This window comes from Rhinoraja longicauda, chromosome 17, assembly GCF_053455715.1.
Source record: "Rhinoraja longicauda isolate Sanriku21f chromosome 17, sRhiLon1.1, whole genome shotgun sequence".
NCBI lineage: Eukaryota > Metazoa > Chordata > Chondrichthyes > Rajiformes > Arhynchobatidae > Rhinoraja > Rhinoraja longicauda.
Window position 1 is genome coordinate 3,367,036 of NC_135969.1, and position 20,065 is coordinate 3,387,100.

General features: G+C 41.2%; 1 protein-coding gene across 9 annotated transcripts in view; it reads left to right on the forward strand.

Annotated features, from left to right (window-relative positions):
• iqsec1b (IQ motif and Sec7 domain ArfGEF 1b) overlaps window positions 1-20,065 on the forward strand; it is a 381,341-nt gene that overhangs the window by 280,401 nt on the left and 80,875 nt on the right. The window contains exon 1 of one of the 9 annotated variants that reach the window (XM_078413943.1): window positions 17,246-17,514. The exons of the other annotated variants lie outside the window; for them this stretch is intronic. Coding sequence (XP_078270069.1) covers window positions 17,486-17,514 — 29 coding nt within the window. The 5' untranslated portion in view covers window positions 17,246-17,485. Of the gene's footprint in view, window positions 1-17,245; window positions 17,515-20,065 lie in introns of those variants that run through there. 9 annotated transcript variants of the gene reach the window in all.

Genomic DNA, 20,065 nt, shown 5'->3' on the forward strand with positions numbered 1-20,065 from the left:
GAGTAATAGAAATGGACATGAACATGGCAATTGACAATTAAACCAATATATTTTTTGTTAGGAGAAATGATTTGGGTGTTTAAAAATCATAGTAGTATGAGCTTGGGGTGTTGGAAGATTGTTTCCAGTGTGTGAACAATCCAAATGAAGGACACATGAAACAATATTAACTTTAAGAAATGTTGAACAAGACAAAAAATAGCTGCAAGGCTATGGAATTCACTTTCAGAATTTGGAGGTTAAGTAATTAATATGTTAATGTTTTAAATTAGAGTGGATGTGCTAATGAGTATGAATTTGGATGGGCGTAGAATGTACAAGGATTTTTGTAAAACACAGGGTGATTGGAGGGGTTTTCGAGGAGTTGTAATGGCACCATGCAGGAAAGAGATGTACTTTTGATATGCCACACATAGACCAAGCTCAATGGTAGTCACTTAGATATTGTTCCTTTGCCACGGGAGAACATTTGGGCTGGGGAGAGCCGAGCAGCTAAGCAAAGAGGGAGAGATGGCAATTGTCATTGCATTCAACAAGGGGTAAGAAAGACTTATTGTAGGTGGCCTGGGTGCACCCTTGAGACCTTGCAGCACTGAATCACCACACTACCCACCCTGACCCTACTTATATCAGCACACAGCCTTTCCACACTGAGTCCAGGGCCATTCATTGCTGTGGGTGCACTGGTTTACCCCAGTTTCCAGGCAAAGCCGCTCGTAACAGTGGAAAAGGCACGTGTTTGTGCAAGATTACTGCAATATATTGCAATGTAATGATCCTTTTTAGTGCTGATCCTATTAATCTTGATCATAGGAATGTGTCCTGAATGCAAAATGAATTGCAAATGTACTAAAGGTGGAAAGAACTGTTAGCAATATTGGTTAACGCATGAGCCAATTTCAGAAATTGGAACAAGGATACAAGAAACTGCAGATGCTGGAATTTTGAGTAAAAAACAAAGTATTGGAGTAACTTAACGAGTCTTCTTTAGAGGGAATGGACAGATGATGTTTCTTCAGACTTTAAGAAGAGACCCAACCCAAAGCGTCACCAGTCCATTTTGTCCAGAGATATTACCTGACATGCTGAGGTACTCCAGCACTTTCTGTTTCATGTAGGAAATCTGTGGATTAGGGTTGAAATAGCCGTTGGTCGTCATGGTGCTTAGTGTTGCCAGCTCTTACTTTGTTTAAATTTATAATGTATTGGTACTTGGTTTTGTTCTACTTAAAAATTAACTAGGCATTCTTGGGTGTGCAAAGATACTCAAGTTAAAAAAGAGCACTAGATTTTGGCAGCACAGTGGTGCAACGGTAGAGCTGTTGCCTTACAGCACCAGATACCCAGGTTTGATCTTGACTATGGGTGCTGTCTGTATAGAGTTTGTACATTCTCCCCGCGACTGTGAGGGTTTTCTCGGGTTGCTCCGGTTTCCTCCCATAATCCAAAGATGTACAACTTTGTAGGTTGTAGGAAGGAACTGCAGGTGCTGGTTTAAACCAAAGATAAACACAAAATGCTGGAGTAACTCAGCGGGACAGGCAGCTCCTCTGGAGAGAAGGAATGGGTGACGTTTCGTGTCGAGAGTCTTTTTCAGATTGAATCAGGGGAGGGGAGGGGGAGATACAGAGATAAGGTAGTGTAAGGTGTGAGAACGTGACATCAAAGGGAGTGAGGATCGAGGAAAATGGAGAATAAGGGGGATCTTCATTCCTTTCACTTCCCAGTTCTCTGACCAGTCTGACTGTCCCTGATTACATTGTATCTCTGTCTGCTTTGTTGTTACCTTCTCCAAGCTAACAATGATCCTTGATCTCCACCCCCTTTGATATCTCGTCCAATTGCCAAGTGATCTCGTCCAATTTCTTTTTCTCAAAGGGAATCACATCAAATTTTAACTTGAAACATAGTGGCAAGATTTTGCTGTTTCTCTCCTAATTTTTGCTTTTACAGCGTCTTGCCAATTGCCAACAAGTGATTGTTAAAAGTAAAACATGGTTTCTGTTATTTTAAGCTGCCCAAAACAGATATTGTTAAATTCAAAACAGTTGATTGTCCTTGTTGATTTTTTTCATGTGCTTAGCAAATTATTAAGTAAAAATACCTTTCTGCAACAGGAAATCTCCTTTAATCTTCCATAGAAACATAGAAATAGGTGCAGGAGTAGGCCATTCGGCTTTTCGAGCCTGCACCGCCATTCAATATGATCATGGCTGATCATCCAACTCAGTATCCTGTACCTGCCTTCTCTCCATACCCCCTGATCCCTTTAGCCACAAGGGCCACATCTAACTCCCTCTTAAATTTCGCCAATGAACTGGCCTCAACTACCCTCTGTGGCAGAGAATTCCACAGATTCACCACTCTCTGTGTGAAAAAAATCCACTCTCCCTCCCTCTGGCCTCAACAATCTTCCCACACATATTTTTTGACTGTCCGTAACCTTTTATCTTTTGTCTCCGACACCCACCATCACGCCACCGTGTCTTTCGGACATGAATTCACTGTGATTCAAAGATGCTCTTGTGACTGTAAATAGTCTCTTGTGGCTCAATATCAAAAACATTCTATGGAAGAAGCAATTAGGGCTGACGTTTCTTTTTTTGACAAGTTATTGATGTGAATAGAATCCTGAAAATTTTAGATTTTTTTTGTTACAAAAATGAATAACATCATCTCTTTTGAGATTATCAAAGTTGTATTAATGCAATGGTAATGGATTATTCATTCTGGTTGGTAGAATGGTATCAAGAAGACAGATTTAACTAATAAATAATTCATTGTGGTTGAAAAAAATGTTCTTTATATTGTGGTTAAAATGTGGAATTAAATGCTTGAGAACATAAATTGTAAAGAGAAATAGATCTAAAAATGGGTTATTAAAATATGAATGCCAAGTGATTAGGCCTACAGTCAGAGAGAAGCAATTTTCTTGTTTCGATGCAATATATTTTTACTTCAATTTTACTCTCATTTATTCATGACATTCACTCACAGCTAATTATATATTTTTTCTGGGCTTGCTTTGTATCTTTAAAGTTATAGTGTGTTGTGTTTTCCCGTAGTATTTCTCTCGTGCACTTTCATCAGTTCCATCTTCCTTCCTCTTGGCTCTGTCATCCGATTACTTCAACTCTTGTACGACTAAATTGATTAGGATTGAGTAAAATAAGTAAGTCGGACTACCGAGAAGTCTGGCTTATTTTGAAATGAGGAAAAGAATATAACCAACAAACAAACAAAAAGCTTATGATAAATAATAAAAACAGACTGGTCACATGATTAGAGGCATACCACAAACTGCGAAACAATGGAAATAAAGTGGAGGGGAAAATACATGGGCAAATCTTTCAGGACATGAATAAGAAGTTCTGAAAACTGGTATGTATTTAATCAAAATTGGGAATAAAATTATCCAGAGGTAAAAGAGCTATCAAATCACTTTTGTTCTATCCTTTGTTTTCTCCAAAAAGTTATTCTGTAAAGTGCACTGAATTCTAAATAAGCATCTCTGATATGTAATATTTTACTTTGAGTTTAGTTTATCATATTTTTAATCATATTTATGCACAATCATGCATCACTTTTAAGCTATTTCAGGACAACTATACAGAGACAAGAAGATTGAGTTTTAATCTGTGTGGACTGTAAAATTAATAGCCACATCTTATAGTGTGAGAGTGAGGATTTCTGAGCTTCTAATTTTTAATATTTTGGCCTGAATGTGCCCAAACACTACCCATAATTGTAGTTATGGAATATATATCGTATTCAGTCATTATTGAATGCCGTAAAATATATGATTATTATACCTTGAAAAATGCTTTATATGTGTATGGGAGAATCTGCCTGAAGTCAGAGTTCCATAAGTTGGGTCACTGATTACCTAGGGAACCCCTGTATTTGGCTGGAGGTTCCAGAATATAAACCTAGCAACAGTGAAGGAGTGGAAATATGTTTTTTTGAAAAAGATAGGAATGGATCAGAAATAAATATTGTAATTGGAAAAGCCAATTTTATTAAAATAAGACGGAACCTGGCGAGGGTTGACTGGAATAATCTACTTGTTGGCAAATTTCTATCTGCACATTGGGAAGCATTCAAGTGAGAAATAATGGAGACAAAGTGTCCCTGGAAGCATAAAAGCCAAGGGTAACAATTTCAAGGAACACTAAATGTTGAAGTTTGTAAATTGGATAATGAGAAAAACTGGAAATGTATGGCAGGTATAGAAAACTAAAGTAAGTGTGGCCTGTCAGGAATACAAAACAAATAGGGATATACTTAAAAAGGAAACTTAGAAAGCAAAGAGAGGTCACAAATATCACTGGCCGGCAAGATTAAGGTTATATGGTCATAAGGTCATAAAGAATAGGAGTAGAATTAAGCCAATCAGCCCATCAAGTCTAGTCCGCCATGACTTCAATTATGGCTGATCTATCTCTCCCTCCTAACCCCATTCTCCTGCCTTCTCCCCATAACTTCTGACACCCGTACTAGTCAAGAATCTATCTATCTCTGCCTTAAAAATATCCACTGACTTGGCCTCCACAGACTTCTGTGGCAAAGAATTCCACAGATTCACCACCCTCTGACTAAAGAATTTTTTCCTCATCTTCCTAAAAGAACGTCCTTTAATTCTGAGGCTGTGACCTCTAGTCCTAGACTCTCCCACTAGTGAAAACATCCTCTCCACATCCACTCTATTCAAGCCTTTCACTGTTCGTTATGCTTCAATGAGGTCCCCCCTCATTCTTCTAAAATCCAGCGAGTACAAGCCCAGTGCCGACAAATGCTCATCATAGGTTAACCTACTCATTCATGGGATCATTCTTGTGAACCTCCTCTGAACCCTCTCCAGAGCCAGCACATCCTTCCTCAGATATGGTGCCCAGAATTGCTCACAGGTTAATCAGCAGGTGTAGGAAGGAACTGCAGATGCTGGTTTACACCAAAGATAGACACAAAATGCTGGAGTAACTCAGTACGACAGGCAGCAACTCTGGATAGAAGGAGTGGGTGATGTTTTGCATTGAGACCTTTCTTCACATTCGAGACTGATGAAGGGTCTCGACCTGAAATGTCACCCATTCCCTGTCCCTGTCCCTGCTGAGTTACTCCAGCATTTTGTGTTTAATCAGAAGGTGTTCTATCAGTATATTTACGGAAAATGAATAGCCAAGGAAAGCGAAGGACCCATTAGGGGCAATCTTTGTTTGGAGCCAGAAGATACAGGAGTGATCCTAGTCAAGTCAAGTCAAGTCAATTTTATTTGTGTAGCACATTTAAACACAACCCACGTTGACCAAAGTGCTGTACATCAGTGCAGGTACGAAAAAAGAACATACCATAGCTCACATACATAACAACACAGACATAAACAGTTTACAGCGACCCCTCAGAGGGCCTCAAACGCTAGGGAATAGAAGTAGGTTTTGAGCCTGGACTTAAAGGAGTCGATGGAGGGTGCAGTTCTGATGGGGAGAGGGATGCTGTTCCACAGTCTAGGAGCTGCAACCGCAAAAGCGCGGTCACCCCTGAGCTTAAGCCGAGACCGCGGGACAGTCAGTAGCCCCAAGTCGGCCGACCTGAGGGACCTGGAGATTGAGTGGTGGGTTAGAAGATTTTTGATATAGGGGTGGCAAGCCCATTTAGGGCTTTGTATGCAAATAGGAGGAGCTTGAAATCGATTTTGTACCGTAATCCTAAATGAATACTTTTCATCAATATTCTCTAAGGAAGTGAATTTTGTAGTTGACCAATATAGGAAAGGGAAGGTGAGTATCTCGTGCATGTTTCAATAAAAGAAAGAGGTAGTAGATGGCTCCGCGGCTTTAAAAGGGGTAAATACGTAGGGTCATGTAGGATCTCTCCCAGGCTGCCGCGATGGAAAGGTAAAGGGCCTGTCCCACTTAGGCGATTTTTTTGGCCACTGCCGGCGACTGTCAAAGCCGTAGCAGATCGCTGAAATTTGACCATCGACAATGACCACGACAATGCCGAGTCAGGTCGAGATTACACCGTCTTCGGAAACATCGCAAAATTCCCACGCTGTCAATGCTTCTCCGGCGTCCTAATTTTCGCTGAAATCACTGACAAATCTGTTAGTACTTGAAAGTTTTGAACTAACACATCTTGTATGGGTTACTTAAAAACCAAGCTTCACTGTAACAAGGCATAAACTGGATTTACTTCCAGTTTACTAATAGCAGCATTTAAAAAAATAATTTTAAAAGTGGTTAAGTGGATTTTTGTGAAAAGTGTGTGGGCATTCTTTGAAAATGTACGGGAGATGCATATCTGGTTTCTGGGTTGCATATCTGGGTTGGGAGCCCACTTTAAATGTAATGGCTGATGGCCATAAACATTGCGAAAATTCCCACGCTTACCTGACCGTCAAACTGTCACCTCCAATCTACCTGTCAAATGGCCTGACAGTAAATAAATTGGTTAAACACAAGCATTTTATGGTATTTTGAAATGACTTTACTTATTTTAATATTATGTGCTTCTGAAGGCATCTAAGAGAACCTAGCAAACCTGGGGACAGCATGTGACAGCGCCCGCAATAAGCAACGATACCTGGCGACAAGCCAGCTGTCGCCGAGAAATTTCAAACCGGATGATTTCTCAGCGACACGCTGAGATCCATTACGATTTTTGGAAGACTCCTCACGATCATGCCCGCGACACCCCGGTGAACTGTCGGCAACAGCCTAGTCGCCGGCAGTCGCCTTAAAATCGCCTAATTGGGACAGGCCCTTTAAGAGATTGCTGGAGCTTTAAGTGAGATTTTTAAATCCTCACTGATCACAAGTGAGCTTTCTGCTGACTAGAAGACAGTAAATGTGGCCCTCTTTTTCAAGAATGGCATTAGGAAAAAGCTTTTAGTAATTATAGACACGTGACATCAGTAGTAGGGAAATTATTGGAGAAAGTGCTGAGGAACAGGATTAATGAACGCTTGGATCGCCAGGAACTAATCAAGGTCAACCAATATGACATTATCAAGGACTGATCCTATCTGATCACTCTGACTGAGTTTTTTGAAGAGGTAACCAAGTATATCAATGAGAGTGGAGAAGTAGATGTGGTTTACATGAACGTCAGTAAGGCCTTTGACAAGATCCCACATGGGAGACTGGTCCAATTTGGGATCCAGGGCAATTTGACAAACTGGATTCAAGGTTGACTCAGCAATGGTGGATAGGGTGATGGTCGACTGCTTTTAGTGATTGGATGCCTGTTACTAATCTTCTTTCGTGTCCATCATCCATGTTTCAAATGTTACATCGCTGTCATCGTCCGTCCTGAAAAGGGCACAAGCTTCTGGTGACAATCAGTGGGAGCCATCGCGTGTACAGTAGATGATGCTGGTAGCAGAATTAGCTCAGGACACTTCCAGTTTCCAGCCCCGCGACGTGGCCGCTTCTGCCTGTTACTAGTGATTAGTATTGATTGGAATTGGTGTTGGAACCTTAGCTATTATTTACAATACATGTGAAAGATTTAGATGTGGATGTAGGATATATGATCAGTACGTTTGCAGATGACACAAAGACGCTCTGAGATGTACATCTCTATGATTATGAGAGTTTCATGTGAGTCAAGGATAATGTGGGGAGAACGAATTGGATTGATCTAAAATGGGAGCTTGATAATTGCCATGTACTCGATGGACCAAAGACTTAGTTCTATGTTTTATGACTCAATTATGCTATGGATGTCCTTTCAATACACCTTTGTACAATTTCAGCAACATTTTCTCACTGTTATTTTCAACTCTCGTGCAATAGGTTTAGTTTATTGTCACTGGTACCGATTGAAAAGCTTTTGTTGCATGCACCTGGCAGTGAAAAGATTATACATGATTACAATCGAGTTATCCACAGTGTACGGATACAAAAGCTAAAATACTATTTATTATCCTAATTGCCTCTTGGAGCTATTTACTAACTTTGTAATTTAAATGCAATGATGCCAAAATGGTTCTGAATACCAACGCTAATTAATTAGCCTTGTTGGCAATCTTCCTATTGAAAGCTAAAAATTGAAAGAAAGCATTTTGGTGCTGGCTCGAAGGGCCGAATGGCCTACTCCTGCACCTATTGTCTATTGTCTGAAACAATAATCACACAAATAGCTTTCTTCATAATGTATTCCCAGTCATGGGGCTCACTCCAGCTTTGGATTTTATCAGCACTAACTACTGCATCACACGGGACAGAATTTGTCCAATGTGACTTGGATCCTGAGCCCAAAGCTATAAGATTAGAATATTAACGATGAGTATGAATGCTTATTGGCATGTCAAATTAGCATTCATTCCCTCCAGACATTAACTTGGATTCCCCAACAGCACTGCTATTTTGTAAATTTAAATATCTTACAAGTTATGCTGAGCAGCTCTGTTGTGCAAATCTAGTTACCAATTTGTAAACCAAATGTGTGTTTAACTGCACCTGATTATTCAGTACAAATGGGACTTTGATGGTGCCAGGTTATGATTTTCCTATTATTACCCAAGCATATTTTTGAATTCATTCCTTTTAGATGTTGCACGGCAATACAATAAATGTTCCAGTGCACCATTAAGATGAAAGGGAGCATGTGAGATAGGTGCCTTCATCAGTTTATAGAGAGCTTGGGAATCTGAGCCCCGATGAGTTGAAATAGACAATAGGTGCAGGCGAAGGCCATTTGGCCCTTCAAGCCAGCACCACCATTCAATGTGATCATGGCTGATCATTCTCAATCAGTATCCCGTTCCTGCCTTCTCCCCATACCCCCTGACTCGGCTATCCTTAAGAGCTCTATCTAGCTCTCTTTTGAAAGCATTCAGAGAACTGGCCTCCACTGCCTTCTGAGGCAGAGAATTCCACAGATTTACAACTCTCTGACTGAAAAAAAAAATCCTCATCTCTGTTCTAAATGGCGTACCCCTCATTCTTAAACTGTGGCCCCTGGTTCTGGACTCCCCCAACATTGGGAACATGTTTCCTGCCTCTAATGTGTTCAACCCCTTAATAATCTTATATGTTTCAATAAGACGTACAGGTCTTATACTCCAAAGACGTACAGGTATGTAGGTTAATTGGCTGGGTAAATGTAAAAATTGTCCCTAGTGGGTGTAGGATAGTGTTAATGTGCGGGGATCACTGGGCGGCACGGACTTGGAGGGCCGAAAAGGCCTGTTTCCGGCTGTATATATATGATATGATATGATATGATAAGATCCCCTCTCATCCTTCTAAATTCCAGTGTATACAAGCCTAGTCGCTCCAGTCTTTCAACATACGACAGTCCCGCCATTTCGGGAATTAACCTAGTAAACCTATGCTGCACGCCCTCAATAGCAAGAATATCCTTCCTCAAATTTGGAGACCAAAACTGCACACAGTACACCAGGTGCGGTCTCACTAGGGCCCTGTACAACTGCAGAAGGACCTCTTTGCTCCTATACTCAACTCCTCTTGTTATGAAGGCCAATATTCCATTGGCTTTCTTCACTGCCTGCTGTACCTGCATGCTTCCTTTCAGTGACTGATGCACTAGGACACCCAGATCTCGTTGTACGTCCCCTTTTCCTAACTTGACACCATTCAGATAATAATCTGACTTCCTATTCTTACCACCAAAGTGGATAACCTCACACTTCTCCACATTAAACTGCATCTGCCATGCATCCGCCCACTCACACAGCCTGTCCAAGTCACCCAGCAACCTCATAGCATCTTCCTCACAGTTCACACTACCACCCAGCTTTGTATCATCTGCACATTTGCTAATGTTACTTTTAATCCCTTCATCCAAGACATTAATGTATATTGTAAATAGCTGGGGTCCCAACACCGAGCCTTGCGGTACCCCACCATGTTTACTCCCCTTTGAAACGGTATCTCACCTTCGCTCGACCAGGACCCTTGGCGTGACAGCCTCACAGTAGGTCCTGTCCAGGAAACTCTCGTATTCCCGGATGGCTCTGAGATCATCCAGCTGCTTCTCCAACTCCACAACACGTCCAATCAGGAGCTGCACCTGGACACAATTCTTGCAGGTGTAGTTCCCAGAAGCTCCAGCGGTGTCCCTACCTTCCCACATCCTGCACTGCACCAGCTTGTCTGCCATTACATTAGTGTCAAAAAACAAGTGAGGCTCACAAACAAGTGTATCCTCCTCACCGAAGACTCGCAGCCAAAGACTCGCACTTTTTTCACAGGGCACTTCCCTCGACAGGGCCGTACCCCTTGTGCAAGCCTTGTTTACTAAATTGGCCAATTTACCAAGCTTCTAATTTAATTGCTCAGCCAATCCCCGCACTCACTCGTATCCTGCCTTCCTCTGACAAACTTGGAGGTATGCGCTTCACTGATTGCCTGCTAGCGTCCCTTTGGCTCTCTTTTTTAAACGGACTTTTACCTGCAATTCACACTTACTTTCTTTCAGCCAACGGTCGTCCTTGGTCCTGCTGCTGCTCTCCCGACCTTTACTGACTGACTGCTAGCGTCCCTTTGGCGCTCTTTTTTAAACGGACTTTTACCTGCAATACACACTTACCTTTCAGCCATCAGTCGTCCTTGCTCCTGCTGCTGTTCTCCCGACCTTTTCTGACTGACTGTGGTGTGGTTGGAGCCCAGTGACTTGAAAAGGAATAGGGCAAATATCATTTGGTGAGCCAGTTGCCAAACAGTCAAGATTTCCAAATAGTCTGAAGAATAGGATTTATGCTGTAAAGGGAGGGAATGATCTTGAGTAGTCAATAATAGACAATAGACAATAGGTGCAGGAGTAGGCCATTCGGCCCTTCGAGCCAGCACCGCCATTCATCGTGATCATGGCTGATCATGCACAATCAGTACCCCCCCCCCCCCCTTGTTCCTGCCTTCTCCCCAAAACCATCAATATGGTTTTGTACAGGGGAGATCATGAATTTTAGAGGAGATTACTAAGAAAGTTAATGTTGGTAGTGCAGTAGATGTGGTTTACATGGATTTACATGGACTTTACATTTAGATGTGGTTTACATTGGCAAGGTTTTTGACAAGGTACTGTGTGGTAAGCTAGTTTAGAAGGTTTCTGAGGTGCAAAGGACTTGGGACATTTTGGCAATCTAGATGCAATATTGGTTTGATGATAGAAGTAACTGGATAGAAATGGACGAGTGCTTTTTTCACTGGAAGACAGAAATAAGTGGTGTATCAGTGCTGAGACTTGCTTCGAGTAAACTATTTAGCTGAGAATGTTGGTCATAGAGTCAAACAGAATGGAAACAGGCTCTTCAGCCCAATTTGTCCCTGCCAACCAAGATGGCTAATCTACACTAGGCCCACATGCTCATGTTTGGCCCATATTCCCTCTAACCCTTCTCCACCCATGTAGCTTGTCCAAATGTCCTTTAAATATTGTTATTGCACCTACCTCAACTACTTCCTCCTGCAACTTCAACATACCCACCACCCTCCACGTGAAATATAAGAGACTGGTGGAATTTTGAGCCAAAGAACCGAAGTGTTCAAGGAAAACATTGGAATCAGGCAGCATCAGTGGATGGAACTGGACAGGCACTATTTCTGGTCGGGACTCTTTAGACTGATAGAGATTTGGGGAGAAAGCTGGAAAACAGAGGGACAGGGCAAAGCCTGGTAAGTGATAGGTGGCTACAGTCGTGGGGGTGACAGTTGGCTGGAGATAGTAACAATGGCTAGAGGTGAAAAAGAAGCAAAATATTGCCAGTCAAGCAAAGAAGAGGAGTGAAATATAAAGTTGGAAGATGAGAAATGGCTGGAAAGGATCATGGGGGATAAAAAGGAAATGGGGGACTCTGATTAGGGAGGAATGGGAGATCAATGCAAAGGGGAAGTGAAAGCACAACAGGTTAATGGAGGTTAGGGGGAGAAATGTGTGTGCACCATGGGGGGTGGGTTTACTTGAAATTATATAATGGCATGAATATGCCAGAGTGAGGCCACACACAGACTGGGAAAACCATACCCTCTATTCCACATGGGCAGCATGCAATTCAGTGGTGTGAATGTCTGACCGCCAAGGCCTCTTGCAGCTGCTGGTAGCTAGCTGGTTTTACATCTCTTCCCCATTCCATTCCGATCGGTCTGTCTTTGGCCTTTTCCCTTCCAAAGAGAGGCCCATATGCAGGCTGAAAGCACAGCATATAGGGTAGCCTACAACACAGTGGTGTGAACATTAACCTCCAATTTCATGGAGATAGGGGCTGACCACCTCCATTCTCAGCCCTCCACCCCCCAATTTCTCTTGTCACCAATTACCTTGTTTCTTTCCCCTCTGCCTTTTGCTCATCTCCCATCCATCCCTAATCTTAATACCCCATTTCTCTTTTTATCCCCCTTCTTATCCTTCCCCCCACCCCCTTCCACTCATATCCCTTCCTTTGACTTTACATTACACTTCTCTTATTTTCTTATCTCGCACTCTGCCGTTTCCTTTTCACCACCAGTCTTTGTCACTACTCCACACTTCACCCACCCCTCCCTCACCTGTATCCACCTGTTGCCTGGCTTTGCCCCACCCCACCTCGCTTCATCAGCTTTCTCCTCCCTACTCCATCAGTTTGAAGAAGAGAACAAACCCAGAATGTCGTCTGTCTATTTCCCTACGCAGGTTCTGACTGACCAGCTGAGAACGTAAGAGTCTGATTAATAAATTTGTAGATGGCATGAAAATTGCAGCAGTTTAGATGGAGAAGCAGTTGTGTAGGGAAACAGTTGGACATGGATCAGCTGGAAAGTGGGCAGAGTGGTGATAGATGGAACAATGTCAGGTAATGCACCCTAGAAAGGTACATTCTTGTAGGACATATAGAGTGTTAAATTATGGAGAGACCTTGGTGTGCAGTAGTCAATGGCTTGCTGAAAGTGGTGAGGGTAGTGAAGAAGGCATTTGGTACATTTGCCTTCAAAGACAGAGACATTAAGAATAAAAGTTGGGATATTACTTTGCAGCTGTACAAAACATTGGTTAGACCACATTTGGAGTATCGTGCTTAGTTCTGGTTGCCAAAGTGATAGCAATAGAATGAGTGCAAAAGAGATTCAGTAGGATGTTTCCCAGAATGGAGAGCTGTCATTATAAGGAGAGATTGGAGAGGCTAGGTATCTCATTGAAACATTGGAGGCTGAGGGGTGACCTAATATTGGTCAATAAAATTATGTTGGGGCATGGACAGGATGGAAGTCAGAATCATTTTCCAAGGCAGGGGAATCTAGAACTACACAGGATTAAGATGAGGAGGAGAAGTTCAAACTAGATCTGAGGGGAAGGTTATCCACACAGAGGATTGTGGCTATCTGGAATGAGCTACCAGAGGAGGTGGGAGAAACAGGTATAATTACAACATTTGAAAGGGGTTTGTATTTAGACAGGCACATATTCTTTTATGCCTTTCCTATTGCAGGGAAATAGGATTAGCATTGAATAGCATCAGTTTCTGCAGTTCAATTCTAAATTCAATGAGTCAGAGAGAGGCTTATCAAAGTTTTACTTTCATTGTAACATTGCGTGAGCTATCCTATATAAACCATGAGTGAAGCAATTATATTGTTCCTGCAGACTAAATAACCAGAGCATTGTATTTAGATGTTAATGCATAATAGCATTTACATTTTATCGGATTTACTGTAGCACAGAAATAAGCAGTTTGGCAAAAATGGGCAACAATGCCAATGTGGATGATCCACTCTGACTGACAGTGGTAGAATGAGACAACACTGAACGAGGCCATTCTGCCCAACTCATCCATGCTGATCAAGATGCCCCTTGTACCATTTCCCCATGTTTGGCTTATACCTCACTCTAAACCTTTCCAATGCCTATACCTGTCCACATGTCTTTTAAATATTATTATAGCAACTGCCTCAACTGCTTCCTCTGGCTGCTCATTCCATACACCCACCACCCGCTATGTGAAATACAAGAGATGGCAGATGCTGGATTTTTGAGGGGAAAAAAACAAAGTGCTCGGAGAACAGAGCAGGATCAGGCAGCATCTGTGGAGGGAAGGGGACAAGTTCTGGTTTGGGTCGGGATCCTTTAGACTGATAGAGTAGAGGGGAGGAAGCTGGGAAAGGGAGGGACGGGGCAAAGCCTGGCAAGTGATAGGTGGATACAGGTGAAGGGTGGGGGTGATGATTGACAGACGACTGGAGATAATGATAATTATGACAACAAAGGTGAAAAAAGGCAAAACATTACCAGATGAGGAAAGAAGAGGAGTGAAATATAAAGTTGCAGGGAGAGAAATGAGTGGAAGGGGTCGTGGGAGACTAAAGGAAAATGGAAAATGTGAAAAAAACGCTGCTGAGATTCCTATTAAATCTTTCCCCTTTCACCTCAAACCTATGCACTCTCATTTTCTGATTCCCTTACGCTGAGAAATGCAGGAGATCTACATTTATACAAAATTAAATACTATTAATAAATTCATGGAGACAAAATGTAACATTCATAATATGAATGTGTATTAATAGAACTACCTACACAACATCACATGGTCCTCCTCCCAGTGGTATTGCTGTTTACACTGACAATCTAGATCAAATGATTACACCATTTCCTCACAGTTGCAAATACCTCCATGGGAAAAGCTTTTAACAAATCAGGTTGATTAGACAGATCAATCAACTAATCCCAAGAAAGCCATTCATTTTCTCCTTCACTTTCTGTTGAATTTTCATTTTCATTTTCTTCTGAAGTCAAAAGGATATTACATTGAACGGTTGTGTCTCCTGAGTTCTGTTAGAAAACAGATACAGTTTTATCACGTTGCACCCTCCTTATGTTTTACAATGCTTTCATGAACTGGAGTTCTATTAATACATTAGGTTTGCCTTTTAGTTACTGGTTTTGCCATGTGGTGCATACATTGTACATCTGAGAGACCACAGTCATTGCTGCAGCTTGAACTGGATAGGAGGTAAGCATATACGGTCTGCCATTTTGCAATTGTTCATGAAACAACATACCCAAGTATGAACTAATTAAGGGAACTTGTTAAAAAGGTGAACTTTACTGAAAAAATGTCTATATATATTTATATATAAACATTTCTTCAGTAAAGTTCACCTTTTTAATGTTCTCTTAATTATTTCATATATATATATAGTTTATTGCTAAATAATGCATCTAATTTCTTAATCTTAAAAAATACATTGGCATAAAACCACATTTAACAACCACCCTTAAGATGGCATTGGGATTTGTTAACAACTGCAGTTCCGTACAAATCAATACTTTCGTGCAGCATATTTGACAGCATTGACAATCCAGTTTATAATTAACCATGAGTGAAATTAAATGCCACATAGCCTAGCTACTGCTGCATTGAAATTCACTGAAAAATAAGCCTCTAAATGTCAGGTCCAGTTATAATGAGAATGTCCTAAGATTGATAAATTATATTTTCTAAATAATTTCCCATTTGATATTAGACGTAGTGCCGGGTGCTTTCCGCATTCAGATGTCTTTTTGCTTTGCGGTAGATTTGATTGTAAGATTTTATGAAATAAGATCTGGCAAGAGGCCTGTGAATTTCTCATTCTATGAACTCAGTAATTAAATAGTTTAGATTCATTTAAGAAAGCAGCATTAAATTTAGAAAAGTGTTCATCAGAATGAGGCCTTGAATAATATTTTCCAGGTTTGAAGGAAGCTGAAGAGCTTCTGCTTTGCGAGAGGTCATAATCCAGTACAGTATTCAACAGTCTGATACTATTTAACAATGACATTTTGATATATCTAAGAAGATGCAGTTAATATGCAGTGGCTCTGTCTTATTCCCAATTGCCAGTGGAGTACGTTATTTGCTACATTAACTGCAAATGTTATTGCTATTTGTAGGTCTCTTCACTCCTCTGTCATTTAATAATATTAACCACACTTCCTGTATATCTGCCCCACAGTTTAGTCTATTTTTTAAGCAATATTAGTACCAATGTTACTAGTCATCAGTCCTTAGTTTTTGTAACTCTGAATTCACCTTGGTGCACAGAATCTCAAGCAAATCTTTTACATTACTTCACAAAATGCTGGAGTAACTCAGCAGGTCAGGCAGCATCTCAGGAGAGAAGGAATGGGTGACGTTTCGTCCTTCCTTTGTCCCGCCCCCCTGACATCAGTCTGAAGAAGGGTCTCGACCCGAAACATCACCCATTCCTTCTCTCCTGAGATGCTGCCTGACCTGCTGAGTTACTCCAGCATTTTGTGAATAAATACCTTCGATTTGTACCAGCATCTGCAGTTATTTTCTTATATAATCTTTTACATTAAGTATATTGGATTCCTTGCAAATGGGAAAAATCCAACCTGATAGTACAATGATATACTTTAATAACAATTATGTCCCTATCTCTTTGGTTCATTTCCAGGTTTCCCCATGTAGGTGTATTTTTTTAAATTTGAAACGTTTCCTGAATTTTAACTGAACAAGCTTATTGTAGGATCAAGCTAATTGCATGTATATTTATCACTTGTGGACAGCTGAATGACCTTCCAAATAGTGCACATTTTTATCCTCCTGATGACCACTATTGCAGCTGTAATATAACAAGCCCAAATCTTTTATTGTCAACTCGCAAAATACTGGATTGATGACTTCAATGCACACTTTGCAAAAGATCAGGAAGTTTATTGTTGAATGTATCAATTGCGGATCTGTATTCCATATATATACACAATTATGGGATATGTTACATTGGTTTTCTTCTATTTTTGGAAGACTTCGGGGACAGATGGATCTAAAGTGTTTATTGCCTCTCAGAATAAGCTGTGCAATTAGCTTCATTTTGTAGTATCTGAATCCTACAGGATATTTTGGTATAAAAACTATGATTCAGTACTGTGCACATTGACATTTAATCTTGATAGGTCATTATTTCAACATGAATACTTTCTGAAAATTGTATGGATATTTTGCCTGTTCAAGATGCAGCAGAATTTATTCACATTTATCAGAAAGGCTTTATTCCTGGTGCTGTTGCTTTAAATTCAGGTAGTAATCACATTCAGCCGAAATGAAACTCGTGGCTCAGGAAATAGCAATGGAAATAGCAGGAGGTTTGATTTCCTGCAAAGCATAAACATTTTTTTTTTTAAACCCTGCGTTGATCTGCAGGCTATGTCATGGTGTGTCGCACTTCTTTCTGATTGGTGGTTGTGTGCAGCTGAAGATTATTTGGGCTTGTAATGACAGAAGCAGCAAGAAAAGGCATTAGAAGAACATATTGTGTTCACATCTCTCAGCTGTGGAAAAAATATAGCTTGTTTCACAGTAATTTAAGTGAATAGATTCTGATGATCATCTTTAACTAGATCCAAGGCAAGTTGACACTTTTATTGTCAAAATGGAATTGAAACACATTCTGTTTCAGACATTGATGCAATTCATTTCAAGGATTATCAATTGCTATTTATTATCTGGCAGTGAATCTAACTAAATCGATTGTTGGTCTACAGGATGTGCAGTGTACTTCATGAGATCAGCAGGTGAGGATGGACTTTATTAATTTTATAGAAATCAGAACACCTGCTTGTATTATATTGGAATATGCTTCTTTGCACCTGTTTTGGGTGTATCGCAGATACAATAGAGTGGGAACTTAAATGCTTTATTTTTGTGAAATAAGTTACAACATGGTAAAAGATTTAAATATAGTCAGATTTTTCTGAACTAATCTGCAGACGTTTGAGTGCATCAAATCTCTGGTGCTATTTAGGTACGATGAAAGATAAGACCAGTGATAGTTCAAGAGTGGGCACAAAATGCAGGAGTAACTAAGCAGGTCAGGCAGCATCTCTGGAAAAAATGATAGGTGACGTTTTGGGATCCTTCTTCAGAGGGAAGGGGGCATGGGGAGGAAACTGTAGATAGATGCTGCTTTAAATTAGAGAATTCAACATTCTTAAGTAACTTCAACCTACACTCCCCTCTTCCCCCCCCCCCCCCCCCTTGTCTCCTTCCTCCACCCTCATTCTATAACCAGTTCTACAATTCACCACATTGAATCCCTCTTGAGGTCACACCTTCTCTAGCCAACTGGGCCTACCAGGTCACCTCCCTGCCTGAGATCATTTGTTGCTGGCCCTGATTGATCCTGGTCATTTCTCACCACCAGTTCTTCACCCCCACCCTCACCCCCTACTTTCAGTCTGAAGAAGAGTCCCAACCCAAAACGTCACCTATCTTTTTTCTCCAGCGATGCTGCCTGACCCGCTGAGTTACTCTTTGCACTTTGTGTATCAACCAGCATTTGTAATTCTTTGTTTCTATAGTTCAAGGATGGATTTACTTCATTTTTTAATTTAATTTATTCTGACATTGCTTGAAAAAACTGAGTCCAACCACTCATGCAGGTGGAAAGGATGTGCACTAAATTTCATTCACCTGGAAGATTTTGAGCCGTTTTATTTGGAAGTCTGGTATCAGGGCTGTAGATGTGAAGCCTGGTGACAAATTTATATGCAATGGATTTAAGCTAGTAAATTAATGTTGCCAAATGACATTCCACCATTTCTGTATAGATCATGCTTCTTCAAATGCTTCCACAATGTTTGTTGAAGAGTTAAATAAAGATCACTGTTCCCCCGAAATTCCAGTTCTCAATCAACTGTAAAGTGGGTCTTTATGGAGAGTTCATCAGTGTAGACCTTAAATAAGGCTCAACTAATCTTCTGTAGATGTGAATCAACTGCGTCACTTGTTATCTAGATTTTCTTATAAATGGTGGGTCAGTTGCATAATGTCGCAAAGAATGGCGAGTGCAGGGAAAATGAACCCTAAACGAAAGTTCTTTCTTCAAAAGAGATGTTGTTAGTTTTTAAAAAGTAACCATCTTAATATGGTTAAGAGTATATGTTGCCAAAAAAAATGTTTCCCATGGAGTAAACATGTGGCTACACACAAAATGCTGGAGTAACCCAGCGGGTCAGGCAGCATCTCGGGAGAGAAAGAATGGGTGACGTTTCCAGAAGGCAGGAACATGTCCAGAAGGCCAGGGACATGTCCAGAAGGCCAGGGACAAGTGCAGAAGGCTAGGGACAAGTGCAGAAGGCTAGGGTTCTGACCTGGTCTCGACCCGAAACTAGGGTTTCGACCCGGTTTCGACCAAGGGTCTCGACCCAAAATGTCACCCATTCTTTCTCTCCCGAGATGCTGCCTTCAGCATTTTGGGTCTACCTTCGATTTAAACCAGCATCTGCTTTTTTTCCCCCTAAACACGTGGCTATTATGTGTCCAACATTTTAAAAGTTAACATGTAAAGTTGACTCTGTATTCAGAATTAATTCAGTACGTAAATTGATGCAAAACTCGCCTCCACAGCCTCCAATGTTATAATTCCCCAGCCCTGCACTGCCCTTTGGTATCTCCTTCCCAAAATCCACAAACAGCACTGCTCTGGCAGATCCAATGCTATGCGTCTTCTCCTGCCCCACAGAACTTATCTCTGAATACCTTGATTCCATCTTACCCCCAACTCCCCCCCCCACCCTCCTCTGTTCAGTCCCCTGTGATCTACAATGAAAACAGCTCACAAGTTCTGCAACACCTCAATAATTTTCAATTGCAATGCACCCATTGCTTCATCTTTACCATGAATGTCCAATCCTTTTACATCCACATTTCCCACCTGGTAGGTCTTGGGGCTCTCCAGTTGTTCCTCGAACAGAGACCCAAACATTTCCCCTGTCCTAACACTCTCCACTGCCCCGCGGAACGTCCCCACACTCAACAACTCTCTTTTGACTCCTCTCATTTCCTTCAAGTCAACGGTGTAGCCATGGGCCTGCCTTTGTGTTCATTACATCAAATAGCCCTTGTTCAAATGTACCCTGGCACTATCTCTCAACTCCTTCCCCACTACATCAACAACTCTGGTGGAGCTGCCTCCTGCACCTGTCCAGATATTGTTGATTTCATTAACTTTATCACTGACTTCCAACCTGCCCCCAAATTCATTTGGACTACCTCTGACACCTCTCTCCCCTTTCTCGATCTCTCGGTCTCCATCACGGAGGACAGACCATTGACTGATGTTAA